General features: G+C 47.5%; 1 protein-coding gene across 1 annotated transcript in view; it reads left to right on the top strand.

The window, feature by feature from the left end:
* The window catches only part of LOC103364000 (neural-cadherin), a 93,116-nt gene extending 79,330 nt beyond the window's left edge, over positions 1 to 13,786 (top strand). The window contains exons 27-33 of the mRNA XM_008290993.1: positions 256 to 439; positions 649 to 815; positions 3,115 to 3,379; positions 4,017 to 4,200; positions 6,949 to 7,199; positions 12,464 to 12,618; positions 13,220 to 13,786. Coding sequence (XP_008289215.1) covers positions 256 to 439; positions 649 to 815; positions 3,115 to 3,379; positions 4,017 to 4,200; positions 6,949 to 7,199; positions 12,464 to 12,618; positions 13,220 to 13,786 — 1,773 coding nt within the window. The remainder of the gene's footprint in view (positions 1 to 255; positions 440 to 648; positions 816 to 3,114; positions 3,380 to 4,016; positions 4,201 to 6,948; positions 7,200 to 12,463; positions 12,619 to 13,219) is intronic.
* Positions 13,787 to 18,058: the final 4,272 nt, after the last annotated feature.

Raw genomic sequence — 18,058 nt, 5'->3', positions numbered from 1 at the left:
CTGCTCGTGACGGTGGCGTCTCCGTGACCTTCTGCAACAGATGCAGTATATCATTAAAACAAATCATGAATGGGATGTAAATCTATGGTATGTCACATTTAATCATTTCTCTCTGTCTGCACTCTCATTTCTTGTCCACCAGGATAGCAAGGACACAGACGTCTACGTTTCATTTTGCTCCCCTCTTCGTGTTTCTCTCCTCTTCATTTTTTACATTTTTTTTCTTTCTCCTGTTCCTCCTCTGCTTCCATTTAGCTCTATGACCTTGGCTCCCCGGCTGAATCCTCCAACACTTTGCCGGGCTGTGCTCTTATTGATGGCCACTGCGCCAGCGTGGCGGCGCTTCCCTCCTGTGGCAAGAGGGGTCGCTGTCACGGCGAGCGGGGCTCTTTGAGCTGCCTGTGTGAAAGAGGGTTTACAGGGCCGCAGTGTGACCAAGGTAAGCATGGCTTGTTAATTGGCAGTCAGGTATTCATGAGAAAGCTGCAGTGTGTTCTATATCTAATTGTAGGAGCCATATGGGAGGCGTGCTGCTGTGGGGAGATAACCTGGCCTTACAGCGCTCCCCCTGCGCTCTGATATCTTCATGTGTTTCCCATTAGACAGGTGAATTAACTGAACAAGCCTTGTGTTCTTTTGATTGACAAGCGGCCCCAGAGTTCTCCTTTGATGGCCGGAGCCACATTCAGCTGCAGCTCCTGTGGTCCCTGCCCGCCAGAAAGACCCGAGTCCAGGTTGGGGTTCGGACGCGGGCCGGCGCCGGAGTCATCCTGAGCCTGCTCTCCCAGGAGCAGAACGAGTACCTTCGACTGGAGGTGAGTCACAGGCGCTCACTGCCCTCCACCTTGACAGCTGCGATTGTCGTGTTTGTGAGCCTTAAAATGATGATTAGCCGCGGACAATGATTGCTGCAAATGCTTGTCAGGCTGAGAGTGAGTAATATCAGGGTTGGAGACATATGGGAGGATGCTGAGGGGGCTGCTGATTGACATACGTATGTTGTCAACAAGGTCTTTCAGTAAGTCTGCAGAATGCCGCTATTGAGAGGATGCTATTTTAAAAAATTAGGCCTTTTATTCAAGGTTATTTCTGTCTCTTGTTAATCTTTCAAGCACATTTCAGCGATGCAAAAAGAACAACTGTGTGCTGATGGAAGGTCAGACTCCCTGCTCTGTGCTCTGGGATGCCGACGTGGCTTCATGTCCGTATACATGCTGCTTACTTTGCCAAAAGCGGCGTATAAATTGTTTCTCACAGCCGGTAACGTCTGGCTCACTTTGCCAAACATCCGTAATAGCATGCCTCTCCTGCTTGACGTGTTCCTGAGTGGATATGAAGCCAGTGTTTCCTGTCACAGCCTCTCGTCTGGCTGACTGACAGGCCGGCTGTGAACAGCACCTGGAAGTAAACGACTCTGTTAGAACTGTCACTTTTGGCTAAGTCACAGGTCACCTGTTTGCAGTGAACCTGTCGGTGTTGTGCTGGATTCCACACCACCGGCCTGTCGTCGAGCACGTCTTGTCTTTGAGCTTGTGCTTGTTATTTGTCAGACAGCACTGTTTAAAGCATCAACTCTTGTTCTTCTCCGGGTCTTTACACTACACGAGGAAAAAACAATGTTGTCCTCTTCCCTCGCTGCCTCGCCAAAGTGACAGAAAAAGGAAAAGGCTGTAGCCTTTACTGTATGTTGGCTGCGAAGCCCTCTCCGGAGCTGAGCTGGTGAGCTGTATAAAGCATCTGATGTCTGTCTGCAGCAGCACGCTGAAAAATTTTCAGCCCAGTTGTCTCAGAGCTCTTAGAAACACTTGAGCACAAGCCTGGTGTGTTTTCCGACAACAAGCTCTAATTTAAAAGGCTGCTTCTCTGCCCTTTTTTTTTTTCTTAAGGGTAGATATGGGATAGAGTGCACACTGAATAAATAACCACACTTTCACACAAAGGTTACCAGGGGCTAGCTGGGTATAAACAGCATGCAGCTCTCCAAGGAGTGTGGTGTCTCTGTAAAGAAAACATTTATCTAATGCACTCTGTGAAGACGTTCTGGGGCTGGCGTGCACCACAGGACTGTCAGAGACCAGCAGCCCCCAAGAACACGGAAACTCGCAAGTCAGGCTTTTTTTTTTTTTTGTCCGTTAAATTTCATTTGAAATGTGAAAGTTCAGACTTCAGACATTTGCTTGAACATTTTGTACTTAATGGTGATTGCATAGATCTCTGGGGGCGCTGCAGAGAAATTGATATAATCAGATTTTCCCTGAGTATTGATTGAGTCCTGTGCTCTTTTTTTGTTGTGGACTTGAGGGCAGGATCCGGTTCTGGGAGGGTACAGTCAGCTTTTTTCCGTGTGTGCGTGTCCAGTAGGGGAGGCTCATTTGAGATGCCCATGCTGAGGGAGCAGTAGTTAATGCAGGCTGGGCTGAATGTGAATTATCTTGCCCCACTGTTTCCAATTAAGCTTTGGACATGTACAAGCTGCAGTTATGGGAGCCTCTCATTGGTTGGCTCCATTGTGTTCGCTCATCCTTAACTGCTGAAGATAATTGTTGTTTCTTGTATACCTTCCCTTCGGGACGACTCCGGCTCCTGCCATGTGGTGATGGTAGCGATGTGTGCGGCATCTTGTGAAGCATCATGGCTGCAGAATTGCTGAATTAATTTTCACCACTGAAATTTTCCTCCATTTTTTCTTTTTTTTTTCAGCAATGTTCACCACGGAGAGTTTTGTCCATGCAGTTAAATTATACAATAGTTGCCCGGGCCAGCCTCGACTGGCTTTTCTCCACTGCAGGAGCTGGCCTACTTTCTTTTTTTTTTTCTTTATAAGGTTTTATGCTCAGGACCTGTTTTTGCCCATCAACACAGCACACTGTGGCAGGAGTCCAGGTCTGTCACACTGTCAGTCACTTAGAATTTGTGTCACCCCACTTTGCAGTTTTATTCACAAGCCCTGAAATGTACACTGACACAAATAGTGTTGCTGCAGCTGACGACGAGGCTTGACCAGCTTATTTCACAGCAGAGCAAAAGTCTCCAGTGGAGGACTTCTGATACTTTAAACATGGAGCTGCTGCGAAAGATTAAAATACCTTTATTTTTCTTCCTGCTTCCTCTCAGGTTGTTCAGGGTCTGCTGGCCGTTCTCTTCAACCTCGGAGACGGAGACTACAACGTCACGCTGCCCTACCGCCGGCTGGATGACGGGGAGTGGCACGAGGTGGAGGTGGATCGCTACGGCAGAGAGTTCACCCTGCGACTGGACGGAGGCGGAGGACGGCAGGAGGTCACGGCCTCGCCTGGCCGCAGTCAGGAGATCATCATTGACCCGTCTGTGGTGATGCTCGGAAACTGGTTTCCTTCGGGCCACAACAGGAGCTTCCTCGGTAGGATCCTGCTGCTCTGCAGGAATGAGGCTGAATGAGTGTGCATTAAGATGAACTGCTAGACGAGCTGAGATATGAATTGATGATCGATAAATTAGCAAATAGGCTAGTTTGTGAAAGAATCAATGTGCAAGCACGTCCTCAGAGGAGTGGAGCACACAGCTGGACATGCAGATGATTCAGTGTTTATCCCGACCACTTACTGGGGCTTGTGCATTTCACAACCTGGCCCAAAGGTGTTTTTATGCCTTAGTTTCAAACAGATGAGAGAAAGTGAGTCAGTGACACTGATCTGTATTTAAATGATGTTTTAGACCTGGTGCTTCCCACAGAGCGAGCAAACTAACCAGCAGAGAAAATATCCTGCAAAAAAAAGGTCCATGCTGACAGCTTAGCCCGAGGCTGTTTGTGTGTTTCCCTGCGTGAGCGTGCACGTGTGCACCGGCCTGCAGGTGTGTCAGCCAGTCTGTTGATGTGCATTTATGCATGTGTGTCTGCGTATTTCAGTTAACACCCCTGCCGCTCTGTAAATGTGTGTCTATAAAAGATTTTGCCCGAGGACAGGTGTCTCAGTGTGTCTTCTGGTATTGTAAACTCTCTCTTTTTTCTCCTCTTTCTCTCCGTCTTCCTCCACCAGGCTGTTTGCGAGATGTGAGGTTTAACGGCCGCTCCATCCCTCTTGATCCGGAGCAGCCCTCAGAGGGGCTTCAAGTGGTCAGTTCGCAGGGCGTCTCTGTCGGCTGCTCTTCAGATGCCTGCAGGAAGCACCACTGCTCCCCTCCCCTGGTCTGCGTGGACCTCTGGAGACAGCACGAGTGCAGGTGCAGTAAATATACCGAGTAAATAATCCAGCATTTTAATGAGCCCTCAGAGTGCTCTGCACCTATTTACACACATACATCCACGGGAAAAGAAATGCACAGCACAGCCTTGCTTATAATAAAATTAGTAAAGCCGGCACTCAACTCGCAAATTACATTAACCAAGTGTGTCAAGACCTGAGTAGTTGTGCCGTATAGATTTACTACAGCAGGCGCTTTCACTGTGAAGCCACTGATCTGCTCTGAGAAAAACCTCCTTCTAGGTGGAAACCACTGGTTGGCTGTAAACTCTGGCTGGCAATCAGCCTTTATTTGTGTGTGAGTTCAAATGAAACACATGACAACAGGAAGACAAAGCTTCTGTTGCCAGACTGCAGGCGCATTGGTCTGAAAAGACAACATGTCAGGGACACGGCGTGGAGATTCCCAACATGCATCCCAGTAACAGTAATGTGGCTTTACATGAAGAGCCCTGAGCTGAACGATGACAAGCAGACACATGAAGCAATGGTCCAAATATCAAGCAGATCTTTAAAAAACAGACGTGACTACAGTGACTGTGGATGTCTGGGTAGCTGGAACATCTCCTGTTGGCAGCTACGTCCAGTCAGACATTAAAGACTTTTGTCTGGTGAAATAAAGTTTTTTTTTTTAGCTTGTTAACATGTTCATGGTGTTTTTTATGTGCTAGATGAGCACAATAAGCAGTCAGCACCATTGTTGGGCTTGTCTGTGAAGATCCTCAGTCCTCCAGGTCATGGTGTTTCTCGTAGTTTAGTCGTAGCAACTGGACCTGCTGGAGTTGCTTGAAGACGTTCCACCTTCATCCAAGAGGCTCCATCAGCTCTGACGGACTGGTTGGGAGTTCCAGATATCCTGATATCCTGAAGGAGACGTTAACACTGAGTTTGGGTTTCAGTTGGGGGTTTGTATGTTGTTAAGTATCTGGACCTCCCAACCAGTCAGTCAGAGCTGATGAAGCCTCTTGGATGAAGGTGGAACGTCTTCAAGGAACTCAAGCAGGTCCAGTTGCTACGACTAAACTACGAGAACATCGCTGGGCATTTTCCTCCTCGACACTGCAGTGATGGCCGTCTCCATCACACAGACTCCAACCTCCCAGGTTTGGTTTACTGCAAACTGAAGAACCGACCCGTCAGCTTTCTGCATCATTCTGCTTCTTCAGAATCAGTTCCAGGGCTGCAGGTGTCTCAGTGGTTAGCACCGTTAGCGCCTCACAGCTAGAAGGTCGCCGGTTGGCGTCCCGGTGAGGACACCCGGGATCTTCCTGCGTGGAGTCTCCATGTTCTCCCCGTGCAGCGTGGGTTCTCTCCGGGTTCTCCGGCTTCCTCCCACAGTCCAGAAACATGCTGAGGTTAATTGGTGATTGTAAATTGTCCGTAGGTGTGAATGTGAGTGTGCTTGGTTGTCTGTCTCTAAGTGTAGCCCTGTGATAGACTGGTTACCTGTCCAGGTGAACCTGCCTTCACCCTGAGTCAGCTGGGATAGGCTCCGCCCCCCATGACCCTGGTGAGGATTAAGGTGTAGAGATGATGGATGGAATCAGTTTGACCATGTGGTTGAAATACTCCAGTATTCCACCCTGTCGTTGTGTAGAGCGGTTCTACGGTGCTGACCGTGGAGCTGAGGTCCAGGAGGTGAGCTCAGAGGGACGTGTGGACTTCATGGATCGCTGCATTCTGGAGGAAGCGACATCCTCAAGCTACGTCTGAGCCAAGAATGGATTCTTTTCTTGGAAAAACTTCAAAATATGTAACTTTGATACCCAGAGATGAGTTTTTAGAGGTTTAATCAATGACCTTAACTTTTTATTGGTCCTCATTAACATATAAATACCTGTGACTTATTAAGTTTGATCAATAACTGATTAGAAAGAGAAACACTCAGTATCTGTGAATCATAAATAACTGGCAACGATGAAATATTAGTAAAGCGCCCGTGTGTTATTGATGGCTGCTTCCCACTAACTCTGGACAGTGAACCAGAACACACAAAGGTCGGACCTCTAAGAACTTTGGCTGTGAAAAGGTCCATGATGAAGTCAGTAGTTATGACTTTTAAATCCACATGTACCAAAGGAAATCAAGCATGTGCTAATTAATGCAGGTAAAACACGCAGCACGTTCAGAGAGCAGAAGTGATCCGGTCCGGTTCTGCTCGCTTGCAGTGAGAGCGTCCAGCAGGTGGCAGCGCGGCAGAGCGCGGCCCTGCTGCTCAGTGTGTCTAATGGTGTGTCAACCTGAGAGAATGGCGTCTAACAGCAGTGACTGTCTGAGTCCTGGCTGCCCCTTTAAACTCTGCAGGACCACCAAGTCTGGCTGTGATTTCAAGACTCCAACCAGTGGGGACTTTGACATCCATATTCTGTGATTGCCGCACCGCCTCAGGACACAAAGCGCTGAGAGAGGCAGGGGGCTGGGGGTGAATGATATTCAGGGATATTTTGTACAAATATACTGAGGGACTCGCACTGCAAAGCCAATCCTGAGCGTCTCCGTTTCTTCTTCTGTGTTTTTTTTTCTCCCTTTTCCCGGTTACAGCCGACACTCTGTAACCTTCAAAGAGCATATCTTTGGATCTGCTATAAGAGGTGTAACTCCTGCGGGATTTATTTTTACACTGTCAGCTTAGGTCTCGTAGCTCTGTAGAATTCAGTGTTCTTTTATCTGACAGCTTCCCGAGTGCTTCTTGTCTCGTGGCTTTACGCCCTGTGTCTTCTCTGCGCAGGTGCCCTCCGGGCCACATGACCAAAGAGGGCTCGCTGGGCAAAGTGTGCGTCTACACGCTGTGCGCCAGCCGCCCTTGTCGCCACGGCACCTGTGTGGCCCACTCCCCGTCCCGCTACTCGTGCCACTGCAGCGAGGGCTACCGGGGACGGCACTGCGAGGTGACGCTGGCCATGTTCCACAACGAGGACGGCAACAGCCTCAGCCTCAGCTCCATGTTCGCCATCAGCATCTGCGTCATGGCCTTTCTAGGTAGCTACGTCGACTACGTGCTCTTCTACCTGTGGTGACCCCGCATCGTCATCGTCTCATGTTTTCTTCTGTGCGTCTCTTCATCTCGTTGTTTATTTCTGATTTGTGTTTGCTGTCACTGTCACGGTACAATTACCGCATCATGTTCTGTTGTGTTCTTCTTTTTCTATGCACCAGCCAGAGTTTTATTTGTTTCCCACCCTTGTTCAGTTCTGTGAAATCTGCTCACACACATCTCTCGTGGCTGTATTGATCTCCTGAGCTGTGCGAGGGTGTGATTCCTCCATGGGCGGTTGGTGGAGACATGAAACAAACATCTACGCTGGAGGAGAAGCAGGGAGAGTAGAAGCGTTGTACGTCTTAATTTGTGATTCATGGAAAAGCTGTAAAAGTCCCCGGAGTACGGCCCGGTTTCTTTATGCGTTTTTCTATATTTCTCATCACTTCTGTGTCCCTTGTCTCTTCCGATGTTACGCTCTGTCTTCAGAAGTCAATTTCACTCTCAGCCTTACTTTTTATCTGTCCAACTTATTTTATATCCCGCCATCCACTCATTTTACTCCCTTGATGTCTTTTTTTCTTTTTGCCTTTCCTTCCACGTTTCTGTTTTCCCAAGTCAACCTAAATGTGTCCATACTGTGCACTTCAGCGTTACGTACAGACATCACATGGATGGAGGGACGGTTTTTATGATCCGCTGTTGGTTCCAGGATAAAGGTTAGATTTAGGCTGAAGTGTGTCATAAAGCTGATTTATCTGAGCGCTGAGCTCCGGAGTCGGTAGATTGCAGGTTAAAGGATAGCTTGAATACGAGAGTTTGTGTTGGCTTTAAAAAAACATCTAACTAATAATTTATGGCGTATCTTGTGAATACACATGAAGCTCGCTCAGGCTGGCAACAGCTCTGCAGGAGACGGACTCAGGTTAGAATTATCCCTTTATTGTGCAGAAACAGCTCGCTTCAGACAACTCAAACTGTGATAAATGAGACAAAATAAGAGCGCCAGATTAAGACATCAATAGGAACATGATGTTCAGTTTATTTAATTATAACTTAGAGGAGATAAGAAAGCTCCTCAGAAAGAAGGAAGCTTTTGGAAAACATTTTAAAGGCAGAGCTGATGCGGTAGCTGTGAGGTGTGGGAGTCGGAGGCCTCGCTGAAAAAGGCTCCCTTTGAAGCCTTATCGGCTGATGCGAGGCTGCACTCTGACACATGAGGGGTCGCGGGTTCACAAACGTATACCTGAGACCGACCATTGACTGCTTTGTAGGTGTGAAGAGCAGAATCTTCAGATCGATAATTATGAGATGAGAGCTACGTGGTGGTTTCTTTGTGCCTGCTGAGAGCGAGCTGCTGAATTCTGAAGTTGGGAGTTTGAAGACTTGATGCCTGAGTGTTACTGAAGCTACAAGATGTAAATACACACATGAGCAACCTCGCCCGGGTACGTAGGAGGGAAAAAACTCATATTTTGGATGTTGTTTTTGTGTGAACCAGGGGTCTGAGAGGTGAAACATCCGCCGTGGTTTTGTTAAAGTACAGAAAGTTTCAGTGGCGTTCAGCATCGACAGTAGAAGTCAATAAGACAGAGGTCCAATGAAGAGAGGTCGCCTCTGGCTGCTGGATTCAAAAGAAGCTGCAATTGTGGATCTGTTTGAAATTGTAAGACATGCTGTGGGTTTCTTTTCTTTTTTTTTTCTGTAATATGTGTTCACTGCCGAGCATTTATGGTATAATCTGAGAAGAGCAGCACCTTCGGCTGAACCTTGAGAAACGCTACGAGTGAAACAGGTGCAAGAGTTTTTCATTTCCTCCAAGAAAACTAAGACCTGAACAAGACGGTGACTAATTCCTTTTTATTATTATTGTTATTATTATTATTATTGATGTGTCTTCTGTTTATTTTCTCGCTGAATCAAGAATGAGTCATTTAACCTGTAAAATGTCAGAATATGATGAAGAATCTGCCAATCACAGCCTCCAGGAGCCCCGGTCACGTTTTAAAGTGTTTTATCCACAACCTGAAGCTCCCGGTGTCAGGAGGCAAAGCAGAGAGCCGCTGAAACAAAGCAGCAAACTTTGTCGATCATCCATCAGAACCGATCGACTAATGGATTCTTCAGCTGTCTAGACGTGAACCAGTTTGGGAGCGACGACACCGGCCCGCTTGTATAAGAAGTCTAATAAAGCTGCGTTAAGATCTAAACTGATCAAGATTCAATATGAGCCCACATCTGGTGCCGGCGGGTCCGTTTTAAACGCGTATGCATCGATATGTGGAGAGCAGTGTCAGAAGAAGATGGACGATCACTTTGGCTCATTGTTGAGGCTGAAGAGTAAATTGTGTTAGTTTTGGAGGGATGGTGGCGTGTGGTGGTTGCTTTTTCTGTTTCCTCACAGAGATGGAGGAACTAAATGTGTGTGCAGCCTGCATATTGTCGCTGTGTCGGGCCACAGAGCTGTTTACGAGTGCTTCTGTCACAGGCGGGCTTATAAAACGCTCGGGCGACTCAATACACTGTCCCCGGCTCTCTGACTGACTCCACGCTCCCTCCAGGGCCTGAGGCCAGCGTTGGGACATCAGTTATTGTGACACTTGAGAGTGAAACGTATAAAGCAGTCTTCAATATTTGATAATGAATTCAGAGATGATGAAATGTGGCCCCGGCGTCATTCATGAAAATTCATGTGTTGCCTGCATGCTAACTAAAAGGAGGTGCAGTCCATTTGAAGCAGGCGAGCAGCCATTTATATTCAAGGCTTAAAACTTTTCTCTCCCCACCGAGAATCACCGACTGCTCCTTTATGTGATTCAGATGAGAATGAGCTCTTTGCTGAGTGTAATTACATTTTCACATCCTGGAAAAAATAAATAATAAATCTTCCCCCCCCCCAAAAAAAGAAAAACCTTAAAGAGAAGAAACTGCTGCTTCTCCTGTAAATGAAATGGATCCAGTGTTGTGAGGTTAATGAACAGCTGGTTATACAGGATGTAGCTGTTTAACGATGACCTCATCACCGCCATAAATACGCACCGGCGTGCTGCTAGCCGGGTGCTAAATTAAAGGGGGACTCCGACTCTGCCTCAACGTGCATTAAAAGTTAAAGCGATCATCCATTATTAAGTTTTACATGAGCCATCACAGGCCGAGCAGAGCGCCGGTTCAGCGCCGGTTATTGACGGAGCCAGATGAGCCGGTGTCTGACCAGTCCTCATTAGTCCAGCATCAAATCTGACTCTCTGCTTTTGATGAATGGAGGAAATTAGCTTCCCATATGGGTTCTGGATGCCAAACGATTCTGTAAAGTGCCTGTTTCTGTTCAGCCCCTGAAAGACGTATAAATAAATGATGTTTTTGCCAACTCCTCCTCATTCCTCACCTGTCTCATTTCCGTCTGCTCACTCATCGCTTCCCCGTTATCTTCCTCTCATGTTTCATGTGCCTCGTTTGTTCTGTTCCTGTTGCTGCCATTAACCCCAGACTGCGGTGAAAGGGTTAAGTGTTGTGATTGTGCCGTGTTGTTGCAGAATCATTCATAATGCACGGTCCGGTCCGGTCTGGGGTAACATCATAAAGAACCCTGTTCACTGTTAGAGGGCAAAGAGGCAGCAGCAGCAGCAGCAGCATTATGGATTGATGAATGACTGCGATGTTTGTTCTCCTCCCTGAGTGATATTGATCTCACTGTAAACACACACACACACACACACACACACACACACACGTCTCCAGGCAGTGGTGGCTGCAGATGTAGCGCACGAGCCAACCTGTGTGTGTGATCTGTGTTTACTTGTGCTTAATTGCATGCGTTGGAGGCTTTCGGCTCCACTTGGCTGCGTATCGAACTCCTCCGCCCATAGAGGCGTGTTCAGGATCAGCTCAGGTGAGCGCAGGCCCGCGGGCAGCACCTCGGAGCAGATGGTTCTGGAGGTGAGGAGCGAGGGCCTGCGTCTGGTTGGATCTTATCAAGCTTCTCGTGTTCTCTGTGAGGGTGCGAGGCCAGGGGAAGGCCAGGGGAAGGCCAGGTGAGCCGATCGATGCCGCTCAGCCCTCCACCCCGAGCTGAGGATCAGGTGGGAACGCCTCGCCGTGTTCTCACCGTGCTGCTGGAGCCAAGCGTGGCAGCTGAGGGGTTAACGTCATCTCAGGCAGTGAATGACTACAGATGATTTTTAATTGAGATAACATTTTTTTTTCCTGCTTTGGTGGAGATTAGCTCTCGGGGAGTTGTTTTTCTGTCTTTGTTTATGACTGCCTACCTGCAAGTGTGACCCCCGAAGAGTCGTTGGTGCATTATTCTCTTTCGAAAGCAATTACTTTAAAAATCCAGACTAATGTGATTACCCCGCATTTCTCAGAAGATTTCCAATTAAACTGATACTTAGCTCGCACCATATAAAACGATTCTAGTTGAAATGGATCCCATCTAGTGTGAGAGATAAAAGCCAAGGCCAGACAGAGGCCAGAGAGGGACTGAAAAACAGGAACAGTAAGAGACTTAATGAGTGAGGAAGAGAAGGGGGAAGACAGAAAGGAGCTCCAAAAAAAATAAAAAAATCACAGAGATAAAAAAGAAAGAGCGTCAAAGTGTGAACTAGTAAAAACAGATAGCGAAGGAAGGAGGAAAAAAACGAGGGAGAGGGATGGCAGATGGGAGAAAAATATTGGTTGAGATTAATGGACTTTAAAGGTCAGTCCAGCATGTTGTATAATTCAGCACACAATAGCTGTGATTGATGTGTGTGCTTTAGGACCTTTCCTGCAGCATTCCTCCCTGCGTTCGAGCCGAGCCACTGAGGCTTTGAGTTTAAGCTGGGAGGAGTAAAAATTCAGTTAATAGGTTTCTGAGGAACTGCGGACTTTGATAAGACAGGAAACAGAGCAGCAGCATCAAAGGGAATAGGTGGAGGAGGTGGTGCCTCCGTTTCCACGCACGTTCCATTAGTATGTCCTAACTGTAGGGCGAGTGCAGCTAATAGGCCTTACAGGAGGGATCAGCGCCATGGAAAGTCTGTTTACAGTCACATATTAGCTGTCTGCATTAGCTATTTATCTCCAGTGATGTTACGTTTGAGGGAACTTACATTTCTCCTCCATTCTCCACAACTTGACTGTTTATATCATAACTTTCCGCTCACGTTGTCAATTTCATTTCCAGCCAAAGATGTGTTTTTTTTTTTCACTCTCCCTCCTCAAAATCTCATTTTAATTATGCAAGAGTGCTCCCTGCTGCATTAACCTGCTCTCTGGCACCCCTCAGTGTTGATGCTGGGCCTGTTCCTCTACTCCTGCTGGAGGAGGCACAAGGGCCTGAAGGAGGGTGTGTACCATGTGTCTGCTCACCACGGCGAGTGGGAGGACATCCGAGAAAATGTGCTCAACTACGACGAGGAAGGTGGAGGGGAGCAGGACCAGGTAAAAATATACACATGCTGACATTTAGACAGGCAAAGCACATAAAAAAAACTAAACGCACGCATTTGGTTTAAGTTCTCATTTCACGGTGATGTATTCTAAATGTCATCACGCTATATTTTGGGGACTTTTTAAGGAAAACAGGATGTACAAATAAGGACAGGAATTAAAATCAGCGAGCAGTAGCATTTGGAGGAGAAGAGGGTTTGTTGGTGCTTTGAAATAAAGAATAAATATCAGTTCCCTGGAGATAGTCGGGATGCGAGTCAATTAGCTGAAATTAAGCACATAGACACCAATAGCTGTTAATGCTTGTGTTGTAATAGTGCTGGTAATAGCACTTCCCCCCCACTCTGCAATCAGACAATTAATTACTTGGCTGATCAATGGTGCTGTTGTTGCCAGCATCTCGTCCTACATGCTGGATCTTCGTCTCAGCCTGAAGAAAGCTGCGTTCGCTGCAGAGGCATCAGCTGAGCTCAGATTGGTGTCATGTCTCAGAATGTGGTTCTTTTTTTCTTCATTGTCTCTTCAATTCCAGCAGAGATTACACAGGAGGGAATAACTGTAGCTCTTCTTCTTCATTCCCTCCCTGCTTCAGAATGCCTTCAACATGGTGGAGCTGCAGCGCTCCCTCCAGCCCAGCCCGGCGCAGTCTCTCCGCTACAGCTACCCGCAGAGCATCATCTCCTACCCGCAGACCAAGCTCAGCCAGGACAGCAGCAAGGCGGCCATGTCTAACGGGAACGGCAACGCGGCCATCGCCCTGCGCTTGGCCATCCCCCCCTCAGAGACAGAGACCCTGCCGTCCCCTCTGACCTTCCGCCGCTCCCACAGAACCCTCTCCTTCTCCAGCCAGGACTTGGCCCGCTACCTGTGTGAGGTCATCAGGGACATGGAGCACCCGGAGGAGCTCGGCACCATGACCACACCACGCCGTCCTTCCAACAAGGAGCGCGGCCTGGCGGCGGTGCGCTCCCTCAGCTCCCTCAGTGCATCTCAGGGTTCAGAAGTCAGGCTTCAGGCGGCCCAGAGCACCCGCTTAGACAGGTTCAAAACCCTCCGAGCCGTGGTGAGCGATTTAAGAGGAGACTCCAAGACTCCGGAGGGCCAGAGAGACAAACTGAAGGAGAGCAGAGGGCAGCTGAACTGTGAGAAGAGCGGCTGAAGCTGCACTCACAGAGACAGAACTGAAGGTTGCAGAAAAGCAACACTAATCAGAAGTCGGCGGTGGAAATCCAAAGGGAGATAATTAAATGTGAAATACTTTGAGACTGGGAGGTTGCCCAGGGTCTATGTGAAGTCTGCTATAAATGTACTGTATTGATGAAACTTTGAACAGTTATGTTCTTTGATATAAAAGATGTTTACCACTGAATGATCAGATGTGATGTATTGTTTACTCGGCACTGCACTGTACAGTATTTACTCCACAGAAGCACTTTTTGGAGGCGCCCTGTGTCAAAACTTCTCATGTCATAAAACTCAACAAGACTAATGTCTGCAAGTGAGACGGCAAACGAGTTTCCTGTGAGATAACTGGATTCTTTCTGCTGTTAATGACTCATGAAATCATTTATGTGACAAAATGATTTTGTTTCATTTGTATTATCTATTTCCTTTTAAATAAATGAATATCTTTGATAATATTTCAAACTTGATCTTGTTCAAACGGCGCTTCGCGTTAGGGATCCTCAAATTTTCCGCTTTTGAAGTTCAAGCCAACTTTCATCATCAAAAGTTGGCCAGAAAAGTAAGATGTTGGTAAGATTTCTTATTACCTGCGCATGACAAAGACCTGAACCGTCTAATTGTCTGCCTCTGTTCCCGATGTGGTGACGACGACAGCGTTCATGACAAACTGGAACATCTGTCCTTGTCTTATTGAGCTAACTGTTAGCAGCAACAAGAGCCTCTGATGACAAGAACAAAGTCAATTTCAGGATTAATCATTCATGTCTGGAGCCTGTAGCCTCCTGACCTGAGCTTCAGGGAGTCTCCAGCATGAACTCAAAGTGTGGAGTTCCCGGCAGGCCGCCCTCCATCACACTTAATTGGCCGGCATTACTGGAGTTAAACAAGTGTGACACCGGAGCGAGCCGCTTGGGAAGCACAAAGCTGCTGCATGCAGCTGATGGTCCTGATGTCTGCACACCTCACACAGTGCATGGTGCTGCAGCAGGACGGGTTCAAGTCCCGGGAGGTGTTTAAGGAGCTTCACGTTTCCATGTTCTGTTCATGTGTTCTGGTGCAGAGAACACATGAAACACCGGAGACAGCTCAGTGATCGTCATTACGTCTGAGCAGTACATCTGCTTCTGTACATGGTGATTATTATCATCATCATCACTGGATCCACTGTCTTCAGTCAGACGCTCAGAGATGAATATTTGCATGAAGGCACACTGCCACCTATTGGCCAGCTTCCTGCACCACCTCCAGCTCATTACTTCACATTCAGAGCTAGTCTCCACCACCAGTGGGATTTCCCACAGTGGGATGTATCCTTGAGCGAGTTCATGGTTATCTCTGCTATCATGAATTACAATATCGTCCCAATATTACTGCATTTATTAAAAGTAAAGCAAGTAGCTCAGGCTGAGTGCACCGCTGCCTGTTTAAAGCCTAATCAGTCGCATAGCATGATCTAAACTTGAAAGAAAAGCAAAAATAAAAATGATAAATGTGGTTCCTGACCTGTTTCCAGGTCTCTGGCTTCATAAATGAGATAAGACCACCTCCGCAGTATTGCTGCTCATCGGCCAACAGACTGTGAAATTCTGCAGTTTTCAGGAGGGACTGAGAAGGATGTTGTTAAAAAATACAACATTGCCCTCAGCAAAATTACCCTCAATAAATAAAGGATAACGTGGAGAAACATCCAGCCATGCATTATTGCACTGGCTGTAGTTCACCTGGCAGCCACTAGAGGGCACTCTGAGTCCGTCAGCAGCAGCAGCTCAGGGGCGACTACAAATAAAAACCTGAACCCATGAGTCACAAACCTCCCTGAATGGTTCACTTAGTTCAGAATTAATGCGAAGCTTATGCTGCAGCTCTCTCACTCACTGGACGTCAGGTCGAGTAAATACCTGAGACAGGTGAACACCTGCTGCAGGTTCTGGAGCACACGTCCAGAACAGCACCGTGAAGTTACTCCAACGAAACGACAGGACTGAAAACATTTAACTAACCCAGAAGTTTAATCAGTAAAACTTTACAAAATCTAAAAAATAAAAGCACCTAAAATTCATAAAATTATTCAGTTTGTGGGTTAAATTAACTCGTTAATCCATCAGTACGTAGCATCGTGTGATTGGTGGAGATCGTTCCAGCTGCTTATGAAATAATGGGATGCTGCACATGTGTTCTCATCTTTTCTTCTCTAATCTTTGCTTTTCTGTTGAATTTTAGATCATTTTATTTTGGAACAGACGAAACAAAACCAGGAGAAACGTCTGGAGGTGAAGTCCATGATGATGAGGGGACCCAACCAGACTGGCTTTCATGAACTGGGTCAGAAGAAAAATATTTAACACTCTGGTTTAATCTGTGTTTTCTAAGCCTGTCACGTCTTAGCATCGTGTAGCTACAGGAAGTGAAACAGTGAAGTAAAGTGAAATGGGAGTGAAGCTCAGCGCTTTGCTCCGCTCTGGTTCCACCTCTGCAGAACAACACAGGAGCCACTGTTACGTTAATTCACTCAGCAAACTTCAGAGAGGTTTGGAGGTGTTACGGAGGCTCACGGTGAACAAACACATCATCAGGGTTGGATTCCCTCGCCCGTCTGCAGCTAATCACATAAGAGATTTGACAACCGCGGTTCCCACAAAACCCGAAGCCCTGAAATTCTTTGACTCGACTGTAAATCCCACATAGATAACAAGTGTAAACCCCAAAGAGGAGGACTGGGAGGAGGGAGGAGCCGGCGTGAGGCGCTGTTTACTCAGGGACGATCAGGAGGGATGATGCTCTGGGCCTGGTGTCCTCCTGCACTGCAGGATGCAGCTCTGATGAGATCTCAGCACAGGAGGCGGGGGAGGCTGAGTGGGTGAGGTGGGGGAGGAAGGCCGTGGAGCCGAGGCTGGGAGGAGGAGGAGCAACACGGGAGCCCAGTGTTTGATGTGACAGCTGGAGATTGTAAGAATGAGGGGTGACACAGAGCTCCGGCTTCCTCAGCGCCGGCCGGTCATGCAGGCAGCCTGTCAGTCAGTCACTCTCTGAGATCCCAACTCTGTTTACTCTTGTGTTATTAACGCATGTGAGTGACTGTGTGTGTGTGTGTGTGTGTGTGTCCATGTTTATCCTCAGGCAATAGATCTGGGAGAAGTGACAGTGTGGCGTGGCCCTCTGTCAGTCGCCCAGTAAAGTGGCATGCGTGTCAGCTCTCCTGACAGACGCTCTCATCCTGCTGGCCAACGACGGCGGCTGCAAATGTGGGACATGTCTTGTGACAGAGCGACACAGCCTACACGACAACTCGGCGTGCAGACAGGACACGAGCAGTCGAGTTTGATGCGAGGGGGGTCACCGCTGAGGGCCGGGGCTCTGGCAGGGTGAATGAAGGCCGCCGTGATGTCTGCACAGCCGGAGACCCGGCAGCTGGGCGACACCTACAGGGTTTAAATGGCTGAAGGAGGAACTTTTCCTTTTTCGTCAGAGATGTGCTGACGTGGTTCAGAAATGTGCCATGTGCAGCTGTTTTTATCATCACATCACCGGCTTTCCAGAACGTGAATTATCGGTTTTAGCAGGTGAATGAAACATCAGTTCAAGTTTCCTTTGTGACAGAAAGCAGAAGAGTTAGTGTCTGGTCATTATTGTTGGATGCCTCTATCTGGTTAGAAACAAACGTGTGCACCTACATCCAGACATTATAAGAGGAGAAGAAATCATTTGTCCTTTTCCTGAGCGAGCAAAGTGTCTTTTTTATTTCATACATTTCAGGATTCACTGAAACAGGTTAAACAGGAACAAACCGACGGTTCAGCTGTTCTTAAACATGCACTACAGGGAGTGCAGAATTATTAGGCTAATGAGTATTTTGACCACATCATGCTCTTTGTGCATGTTGTCTTACTCCAAGCTGCAAAGCCTCCTCCCAATTACACATATCAGGTGATGTGCATCTCTGTAATGAGAAGGGGTGTGGTCTAATGACATCAACACCCTATATCAGGTGTGCATAATTATTAGGCAACTTCCTTTCCTTTGGCAAAATGGGTCAGAAGAGGGACTTGACAGGCTCCTAAAAGTCAAAAATAGGGAGATATCTTGTAGAGGGATGCAGCACTCTTTAAACTGCCAAGCTTCTGAAGCGTGATCATCGAACAATCAAGCGTTTCATTCAAAATAGTCAACAGGGTCGCAAGAAGCGTGTGGAAAAACCAAGGTGCAAAATAACTGCCCATGAACTGAGAAAAGTCAAGCATGCAGCTGC

The sequence above is a fragment of the Stegastes partitus genome, unplaced genomic scaffold (assembly GCF_000690725.1).
Source record: "Stegastes partitus isolate 25-593 unplaced genomic scaffold, Stegastes_partitus-1.0.2 Scaffold707, whole genome shotgun sequence".
Lineage (NCBI taxonomy): Eukaryota > Metazoa > Chordata > Actinopteri > Pomacentridae > Stegastes > Stegastes partitus.
The sequence above is the reverse complement of the archived record's forward strand: the minus strand, read 5'-3'. Positions and strand labels throughout refer to the sequence as shown.